The sequence below is a fragment of the Myotis lucifugus genome, unplaced genomic scaffold, assembly GCF_000147115.1.
Source record: "Myotis lucifugus unplaced genomic scaffold, Myoluc2.0 scaffold_175, whole genome shotgun sequence".
Classification (NCBI taxonomy): Eukaryota; Metazoa; Chordata; class Mammalia; order Chiroptera; family Vespertilionidae; genus Myotis; species Myotis lucifugus.
This window is the reverse complement of record NW_005871223.1, coordinates 859,409-870,025: the sequence shown is the minus strand read 5'-3', so window position 1 is coordinate 870,025 and position 10,617 is coordinate 859,409. Positions and strand designations below refer to the sequence as shown.

General features: G+C 39.7%; 2 protein-coding genes across 2 annotated transcripts in view; one reads left to right on the top strand and one right to left on the bottom strand.

The window, feature by feature from the left end:
- LOC102429519 (mediator of RNA polymerase II transcription subunit 12-like protein) overlaps positions 1–10,617 on the bottom strand; it is a 107,003-nt gene that overhangs the window by 53,672 nt on the left and 42,714 nt on the right. The window contains exons 13-17 of the mRNA XM_023760179.1: positions 6,566–6,765; positions 2,926–3,114; positions 1,863–1,937; positions 1,557–1,747; positions 604–765 (exon numbers count right to left, since the gene is read on the bottom strand). Of these exons, the coding sequence (XP_023615947.1) occupies positions 604–765; positions 1,557–1,747; positions 1,863–1,937; positions 2,926–3,114; positions 6,566–6,765 (817 nt within the window). The remainder of the gene's footprint in view (positions 1–603; positions 766–1,556; positions 1,748–1,862; positions 1,938–2,925; positions 3,115–6,565; positions 6,766–10,617) is intronic.
- Positions 1–10,617, top strand: part of P2RY12 (purinergic receptor P2Y12) — a 52,653-nt gene that overhangs the window by 6,828 nt on the left and 35,208 nt on the right. The gene's annotated exons all lie outside the window — the stretch shown is intronic.

The window sequence follows — 10,617 nt, the reverse complement described above, 5'->3', positions numbered from 1 at the left end:
ACAATCAAACAGAATAAATTATCATTATTTCCCCCTTATCCTTTGGTGCTAAATTCACCATGTTTTCACATTCGAGAGTGGTTTTAGACTTCTTCAGTAACACAGTCAGTTTTCAAATAGAATTATTTGAAATCTTTTCAGGGCATAAAATAAATTAACATTAAACTTCATGGTTTGTAAGTTTTAATATCTAATCTAGAACAAGAACCTTAAATGCTAAAAATATCAGTAACTATTTCAGGGTCCAACAAGACAGAACTAGAAATATTTCTATGTGTTTTAAACACAAAGACCTAAGTAATAAAATAAAAAGAAAGAAAAGTGATTAAAAGGAGAAAACAGGGACCAGGTGGCAATCCAGGTCTGATTCAGGATGCAGTGGGGCTAAGAAGTCAGGATTTTCATAGCAGCAAGGATTGGGGTGCATAGGCGGAACTGAGAACGTGTAACTTCTTAGGAACAGTGCCTCACCTAACAAAACATTTTCAATTTCATTTAATAACAAAATTTCAGTGGACTTGGAGGGCAGTGAACATGTATGTTTGCAGAATGCTACATTTCTTTCTTTCAAATCAGACATAGAGACACAACTTGCAGGCATACCTTTTCTGTTTTTGTCTGTCTCTTTCCTTTTTTGAAGAAGAACCCAAGTGCTGTCCCTTCTCCAGCTCCTCCCCCGCAGCTTTCAGTACTCTTCCTTGCACAGAGGTTGGCAGCCTGGCAATGAGCGGGGCCACCAGCCACACACCCCTGCGTTCAGAGGAGCTAAAATCAGAAACAGGCGTTATGCCCAATGAGGCACCTTTTTCTCAGAGTTATGACAGAAATTCCCATGTAAAAATTTTATACACAAGATACACTGATTATTCAGAAATTTCCCTTTCATTTCTATGCTATCGCACAGTAAATATTTTGCCAAATACCAGATATTTGCACACACTTTTCCACTCGTGTTTATAGAGGGCAATAAAAGACACGGTTCTGGGAGTATAACTAAAAGTTTGTTTAAAAATCTACAAACATACTTTTCTATTATTGTGGCTCTCTGATTAGTAACAGTCCTTTTGTCCAACACTTTTTTGTCCTGGTTAAGATATGAAATGTTCTGGTTACATTTAAGCACACTGATAGCCTGTTTTTAAAGTTTTAGAATTCACTAGTTATACTTTACACCAAAATGATGAAATACAGCTAATCTGCCTTTCATGATTATAGTTTATGCAAAAATGCTCATTTTTAAAGAAGGCAGAAAAAGTGTTTCCTATGTAACAAATACCACGGAACAGTGAACACTAAAGAAATTAATGCACCCTGAATGTCACCTGTGGTTCCCAGGAGTCTGGGCCCGATTAACCTAGTATTTAGAACACTAAGATATCATGCAGCCTGTAGCATTGCCCTTTAACTTATTATTAAATAATGATAACTGACACAAGTTATTACTTTCTTCATATTCCTGCAGCTTTATGAAAAAATATTGGATTATGCAAACAAAACACAGTTACATGTGAAAAAATAACAAGAGACTACTAGTAATAAAGCCACAGAAAAAACACCTTAGAAATGTCTTTATTCCATTCTGCCTTGTGCTTCCTGCATCGGAGCTTCCGATCCCATTCGGGTTGAAGAGCCCCGTACCGGAATTGGAAGAGTTGATGCTCATGTCAGCAGACTGCTGGAACACCTCTATGGTCGCCTTAGCAATATTGTCCAGTAAGTTGTTCATTTCAGCCACCGAACCAGAGCCCTAGTGCCAGACACAAGAAAACTAGCACACATACATTTTACTTTAACCTCAAATGTCAACATGCTTTGCTTTTCATACAATTTTATACACATGCATGCTCTTCAGATATACTCACTGGGTCCTTCAAGCACTGCTTAATCATTAACTGAAGTTCTAGCCAGGACTGCCTCAGTGTCCACTGCTCAAGGTTCTGGGGGAAACGGAAATAACTAAGACATTAAGGACATTACGCATGTCTTAAAACACAGGAATTACTGGCAGTTTCCCTATTTCAAGAAAGAGTAGAATAGTCACACACAAGAAAGGATCTACAGGCACCACTGCTTTTCAAAAGTTCGTGTTAAATGCCCAGCCAGCGTGGCTCAGTGGTTGAGCATTGACCTATGAACCAGGAGGTCACAGTTCGATTCCCAGTCAGGGCACATGTCCGGGTCTTGGGCTGGATGCCCAGTAGGGGGCATGCAGGAGGCAGCCGATCAATAATTCTCTCTCATCATTGATATTTCTATCTCTCTCTCCCTCCTCTTCCTTCCTCTCTGAAATCAATAAAAATAAAAAAGTTTGTGTTAAGTACTTCACTTTTTCTTTTTAAATATTTTTATTGATTTTTAACAAGAGAGGAAGGACAAGAGAAAAACAACTATGTGAGAGCAGAACATCAATCTGCTGCCTCATGCACACTCTTTCCCTCTCCACCGGGGATCAAGCCGCAACCTGGGCATGTGCCCTGACTGGGAATCGAACTTTCAGTGCACAGACGATGCTCAACCAACTGAACCACACAGGGCAGGGCAAGCACTTCACTTTAAGGAAAGACCTACATTAGCCTGTTTTCACCAACAGAATGAAATCGGAGAGTGCGAAAACAGTGCTGTGCTTGCTGTGCAGTAAGCTGTGATGGAGGCAGTGGGCACCCAGCAGCGAGGGTAGCCCAGGCACCAAACCCCTTCCCTGGGAACCACACACAGCCTCTCAGCATCCAGCCACCATGGTTTTTAAACCATGCCTGTGAGCATCTGGCTTTATCTCGACTTATTTTGCATATTTGTTAGCAAGATGTGTCTTAAGGCATAAGAAAAGCCTAAGAGAGCCGGTGGGAATGCTACAGTCATTTTTGTTATAATTACAAAGAATGTGTCAAATCACGGAAACATAATCTTTAAATTACTGACACTCACCTGAAGAATGCGCTTAATGTGCTGTCTTTGCAGGTTGTCCCCCTCAGTACATTCTTTAATGCCGTGAGGATAACAGATGAGCTGCAGTAGTTTCTGTGCTTGCATATTTGAAAGCACAGGGTCCAATATTAGTTCTTTGTCTGTGCACAATCTTTCAGGTTCTTTTAAGCAATGTTCTCCTACCCATTCCTAAAAATCATACAGCAGTTAGATTGGTAGGCATAGGCTTTCTACATGCCTATGTAATATGTACTAAGTTCATGGCACATAATGGAATATAAAGCAGACAGGAATCTTCCAATTAACAAAATATTACACACACAAAATGGTGGCAAAAGTTTTAAAAACAAACTTTTCTAGTATTTTAAATTCTTAAAATACAAAGTGAAACCTTGGATAAAGAAAACTTTAAAAAATAGTTATGCAAAAAAAAAGGAAAGAAAAGAAAGCTAAGGAAAATATTGGTATGTGTTTCAATTGGAAAATGGGTTCTTGTTCTTGCAACTGTTTTACAATCAAATTTTTAGCTTGCCATATGTAAGGGCAATAAGTCTATTTATAAGATGCCATTTTTATGAAATGCATTATGCTATGTTCTATTGAATAGAACACAGTATAACATTCAGAAAACTGTCTTCCTGTTTGATATTACAATGTTAGTATTATAAATAAATGTTTGTGCACATCTATTCTCTGTACAATTGATTTCTCAGGATAATTTCATAAAGTGCAATTGTTGGGTTAAGAAGTATAGCAAAAATTTAAGGCTATTGATGCATATGGCTAATTAACCTGTAGAGAGTTTCTACTAATTTAAACTTCTATCACAACTTCCTTCATCAGTTTTTCAAAGGAAACTCTTATTTTAAACTAGAGCCCCAGTGCACAAAACTTGTGAATGGGGGGGGGGGGAGGGAGGAAGGGTGTGTGTCCCTCAGCCTGGCCTGCACCCTCTTCAATCTGGGACCCCTCTCACAATTGAGGACTGCTGGCTCCCAACTGCTCACCTGCCTGCCTGCCTGATTGCCCCTAACCACTCCCCTGCCAGCCTGGTTGCCCCTGATCACCCACAACTGCCCTCCCCTGCTGGTCTGATCACCCACAACTGCCCTCCCCTGCTGGCCATCTTGTGTCCACATGGGGGCGGCCATGTTGTGTGTTGGAATGATGGTCAATTTGCATATTACTCTTTTATTAGATTGGATGAGGTAAGACTTTGTCAACTGTTCCAGAGGCCCATTTGAGCCCAGATCTGTTTAAAATGAAACCTGTTTCTTAACCACTACACCTGTGACTAAACACTGATTATCCATTAAAATCACCTGAGGACCTTGTTAACAAAGTGTGGGCCCTACATCAAATCAATTAAGTCAATCTTAGGTTGTGGACCAGATAGCAGTCATTTTCTTAAGGCATCAAAAACAATTTTAACTCCTTCAGTAATTCCAATTGCCCTCACAGTATGGAACCAGTGCACAACCCAACAACTTCTTAATCCTACATAATAAAAGGCTAATATGCAAATTGTCCCCTTGACCAGGAGTTCGACCTGGAATTCAACCATGGGGGTGGGGACTGCTGGCCAACCACCCACGGCCCCTCCCCCAGGCCGGCCCTGCCCCCGATTGCCCCCACCACCCCAATTGGGGGTGGGGTCAGCTGGCCAAACTCTTGCGTCCCCTCCCTCCAGCCAGCCCCACCCGATTGGCCCGGGCAGGCTGGCCAGACCCCACTGGTGCACGAATTCATGCACCAGGCCTCTAGGACCTATATAACTATTTAGCTAACTTTTACCATGGTTATAATATGCCTTATAAAAAACATGACCCTGTCAACATTTGGAATGTAAAAAAGAGTATACATGGTATGCCTTGATTCTTTTACTAAGAAAGGAGAAAATTTTTTTAAATATATGAAAAGTTAAAGCAGAAGATAATGAAACTGGCCACTTAGGGCAGGGTGAGACAAAGGGTAGCAGGGATTAGGGAGAGAGGACATATCTCTGAGTATACCTTTTGCATAGTTGGCCTGTGGGAGCATGCTATTCTAAAGACAGCATGTGGGGGAGGGGGGGTGGATCTACACCGAATGTAAACAAAAACAAATAAAAATCAGTTCTATTTCAAGCAAGAAATATATCCACAGTGAGGGAGAAAGTTCAAATGATTTCTCAACATAATATGGTAAACTCTTAGGGAAGAACTATAAACAAATCTTCAAATCCTTTTAGTAAGTTTGTTTTTCCTAGTAGTATGGGTGTAGCAATTCTGAAACTATTACAGGTATATTACAGAATAAAGCAAATGAGTAAAGGGTTAATATTATTGGGAGTGGGGTTCATAGTGTGGAAGAAGGCAATATTAATGTGGAATGGGGAAAACAAAGGACTTTGTGGGGTTGGATTGGAAGTAAAGATATCAGTAGGAACTCGTGATTTACACACACATTTATGTATATAGATATGTTTTTTCCTTAGCTCTGTCTGCTGAAAAGGCCTAAAACAATGAGCACACACAGTGCCTTGATCTTGGTTTCTAAATACCATATTGTGCTAAACAGAATCAAGGTTCTTCAGAGGAACGAGTAATTCTAGATCTGGGGCAGGGAAAGTACAAAAGGGGCCAGAAAGTTAAAAAAAAAAAAACTAAAGATAAAGACATATCAAAATAACATGAGATCCAGCATGAAGAGAGTCCCACCAGAAAAATCTGGGCAATTTGAACATGAACATAACCAAGGACAGTAAATCATAATCCATACGGAAAATTAGTAAATATAAGTTAAGGGCGGGCTTTTCCTTAGGGAAGAGTGCAAACTGATAACTGGAGAGGAGAGGAGTTTGGAGGAAAATCACCATCTTGCACCCATCACAGTAAAGACTGGTTTGGACAAGAATCAAAATGGATGCAACTTGGGAGGTGAGAGAATTTGATGAGAATATTTGCATTGTCTTAAAGTGTCTCTCCAAAGACCACTTATTAATTACAAGGAAAAAAAATAATTATCCAGTAGAGAAATTTTGAAATCATACAATGGAGACATCTTGATAAGGTTAACATCACCAATGAGGTGCCAATGGACATCATGGGCCTTCCGATGTGAGTACCCGAGAAGAACCCAGCATTACCGCTGCAGTGTCTAGTTAGGAATGCATAATCTGAAGCTAATCTACAGGAAACTTCACACAAATCCAACATAGTTGGAACAACTGACAAAATTAGAATGAGGTCTATAGGTGAGAAAAATTTACTGTACTAATGCTAAATTTCCTGAGTTGTTTTTAACTGTATTTTGTTCATGTTAACAAACACTAAAGTATTCAAAAGTAAAAAAGAATAATGTATGCCAACTACTCTCAAATGGCTCAGAAAAAAATTTTTTTAAGTATATGCATCCATACTGACACACACAAATAGAATTATAAAGCAAATGTGGCAAAATGTAAAAAGTTAGTGAATTTGTATAAAGGATATACTAGAGTTCTTTATTATTATTGCAACTTTTCAGCAAATTTGAAATTATGTCAAAACAAAGCAGGATAAAAAGGACCATCTATGTACACGTTTTGTACAATAGTGAGATTCTTTCCAAAATAACAGTTACATATTCAAAGTTAAAGGCCAATTAAATCTGAAGATACCTGTTGACAAATAGTTCTCAGTACATATCTAGCATATTCTTTTAAGTTGGCGGTTTCTATGGAAATGCTTCTCCCGCATGATTTCGCAGTTTGTGAGGCAGTCCAGATATCATCAGCATTCCCATCACGTCGCAAACCCCTCATGGTGAAGTCATCATTCTTTAGAGAGCTGACACTGTTATTGCCAATTTTGGCATCTCCTAAATAACAGAATCACAAACCCAAAATCACACACATTCAAAATATTGCCAATTATTTGAGAAGTAAATGAGACAAGCTTTCAGGAATTTAAAGTATGTGAATGGATAGCTGTGCAGCAATGAAGAGAATGGATCAAGAGAATAAACGCAAGAACCCAGGGAAGTTTCATCGGATATGGGAAAAAAGTAAGTTCAAGACTCAGTCCCTACTTTGTTTATAGAATTACGTATGCTTTCACCAAACTTGTTAACGCCATTTTGAATCACACTTAATAATCAGAGAACACTGATTTCACCAATATTTCAAGCATCAATGTATTCAAATTCATTTGACTTATAGACAAGGAAAAGAAGGGTTACTCACCCTGCTAGATGTCCCTTTTCCATTTCTTCTCTTATAATGACTTATTTTCTATCCATAGGTCAAGAGAAAAGTTTTGCCTTAGCCCACCTTACTATCAACTTCTTGACAAGAGACATTTATTTCCCTGGGAATGGAAAAGGGCAATGCATACTAAGGAAGCCCTGGAAAATAGGGCATTCATTGAATAACCCGTGTCTTTCACTTTCCTTTCTGTAAACACCAACTTAGAAAGAAAACTTCATTCTCACCAATCTCTAATATATTCAACTAAAATGAAGCTAAGGAAAGTGTTTTTCTTATTTAAAAAAAGTTCTGGGGGAAACACTGAGCAGAATGATTGAATATCTATCAGTGGTCGGCAAACTGCAGCTCGCGAGCCACATGCGGCTCTTTGGCCCCTTGAGTGTGGCTCTTCCACAAAATACCGACTTCTGCACATGGGCCACGAAGTTTCAATCGCACTGTACGTGCACGCCCGCACGTGGTATTGTGTGGAAGAGCCACACTCAAAGGGCCAAAGGGCCGCATGTGGCTCGCGAGCCGCAGTTTGCAAACCACTGATCTAGATATAAGAAATCTTCTCTAGCTAAGAAAGACAAAGAACTGTCATATTTTGAAGGTGAAAAAAAATAAAATAATTTGGTAATAAACCTTGCCAAATGACAATAGAGCCTCCAAACTTTTGCCTGTTTACCCACAGATCATAAGCCTTCAGAGAAAAAAATTCCTGGAACCAACAAATGAGTTTACAGGAGGCCCTCAGAGCAAAACCAAGCCAGGTCAGTGCAAAAAGTCTTTTAAAGCCTGCAAGTCAACTAGGAAAAAGTTTTGACTCTGATGAAAAAATATGAAAAATCAGAATTGCTTATTGAATATTTACTTATAAAATCATTAAAAGGAAGGGAGGAATAAAAATATATTTCGACTCAGCAATATCTTCATTTTTATTATCAAACATTTCTCATTAAAATATATGGGCAAATATTACCAATTTCACTTTACCCATAGGAATTTATTTAATTCAACAGAGTTCTTTAGGAGTTGCAAGAAAGACCAGATTCTGTATGTATCAAAATTTAGCATGCTTTTTAGTGATATAAACAACTATTTTTACACCTTAAGTTAAACTGCTATAGACATTAGAAACCAAATTCTATATAACAGTTCTATTTCCCTAACTCAACATCAGTCCTGATGGACAGGACTTGAGAGAACATTGGTTAGAACATGTGAGATAGATAAGTTAAAATTTCTGCAAAAACAAAGAAACAAACATATCTGCTAGTCCCAGACTAGGAGATCCTCAAATCAGTATAGATGTTAGGATGACCTGGAGGTTGTACCAGAACCTTCTACAATCATATAGACAATAGAACATTGGAACAGTGTTCAGTAACAGCCAGGCCCCAGGCTCTGCTGGCATTCAACTGGCCTAATCCTGACTTGGGAAGCAATGCTTAGAAAGCTGTAGATTCCTCCAAGAACTGAAGCCAATGAAAAAGCTCAAGGAGCCCAGCTGGGGTGGATCAGTGGTTGAGTGTCGACCTATGAACCACGAGGTCACAGTTTGATTCCCGGTCAGGGCGCATGCCTGGGTTTTGAGCTTGAACCACAGTAGGGGTAGGGCAGGAGGCAGCCAATTGGTGATTCTCTCTGGTCATTGCTGTTTCTATCTCTCTCTCCCTCTCCCTCTCCTTCTCCCTCTCCCTTCCTCTCTCTGAAATCAATAAAAACATATCTTTAAAAATAAAATAAAGTAAAATAAAAAGGTCAAGGAGAGGCAGTCAAAGAAAAGTGAATTGATGATTATACATGGATAGTAAACTATGGTTATTTGGATATTTAAAAAGGTTGGCCAATTTTACTTGGGATCAAACTAGTCCTTCAAACCAAAGGGACAATATCTAAATTGCACTCATCTTGGTTTCTGCCATTAAAATGTCTATCACTTAATGTAGTCACACTTCCAAAATTAGTTTATGGGAAATCTTCTATTTAGTTTCTCTGATGAACATTAGCTACCACAGTAAAAAGGTGAATCCCTAAATTCATGATTATGTTTATGTTACCATAAACAAAATACAGTTAACAATGGTCTCTACCTTTATTAAACGGAACTAACCAGCCATCTTTCCTTTCAAATATACAGAAATTTTATTATTGAGATGATCATTTAATGTTGGCTGTATACACAAGCTCCTGAGCTCAGAGGAAGGCTGTAGCCCTCCATGTGACTTTACCTTTCTCTTTTTACTTCAAAATTCCTGGGTGTAATAGGAGCATCATGTATGTGTGTATGTATACATATATACACATGTATGTATATGTATATACATATGTTATATGTGTATGCTTATTTTTAGATGCACATTTAATAATTTGCATGTATGTATATATGCATGTATGTATGTATGTATGTGTATATGTAGGTATTTTTAGATGCACTTTTTAAAAAATATATATTTCTTTATTGATTTCAGAGAGGGAGGAGAGATAGAAACATCAATGATGAGAGAGAATCATTGATCAGCTGCCTCCTGCACGCCCCCTACTGGGGATCGAGCCCACAACCCAGGCATGTGCCCTTGGCCGGAATCAAACCTGGGACCCTTCAGTCCGCAGGCTGATGCTCTATCTACTGAGCCAAACCAGCTAGGGCAAATGCACTTTTAATAATCTCTTTTATGAAAGCCCTGTTTTCCTTCCTTGTCATCACCAAATAACACTTTCCAAGATGAAGTATAAAGGGATAGGCTTTATCCTCAAACATGTTCTTTAAGACTCATCAAAGACCATTCTCATCCATGCGGTAACTTCTGTTCTAATGAAAGGGGGCTCCTTCAGAACATAAGAGATAACATTTGTTTAGTGAAGGCCAAAAGAGGGCATCCAAAGCTGGAATGAGATAGTGTGATTCAAGACTTCCCAATCATTCTCCTAATTTACAGAATAAAAATGTCTTAAAGCATTGCACTACAAATGAACAGAAAAGGCAGTGCTACTACTCCAGGAGGATGTATATACCAATAACAATATAAAAGGCATCTTGGTCATTATAAATTATATAAAACTAGTGGCCCGGTGCACGAAATTCGTGCACAGGGGAGGGTGTGTTCCTCAGCCTGGCCTGCACCCTCTCCAATTTGGGACCCCTCAGAAAATGTCCTGTCAGTTTACAGGGATCGGGCCTAAACCAGCAGTCGGACATCCCTCTCGCAATCTGGGACTGCTGGCTCCTAACCACTCACCTGCCTGCCTGATTGCCTCTAACCACTCTGCCTGCCGGCCTGCTCGCCCCCAACTGGCGCCCCCCCCCCCGCTGCTGGCCTGCTTGCCCCCAAATGACCCCCCCGCCAGCCTGATCAACCAAAAATGCCCCCCCTGCTAGCGTGGTAAGCCCCTACCTTCTCTCCTCACAGGCCCGCTCACTCACAACTGTCCCCCTGGGGGGCTGGTACTTCCAAATGACGCCCCCCCCCCCCCCCCCA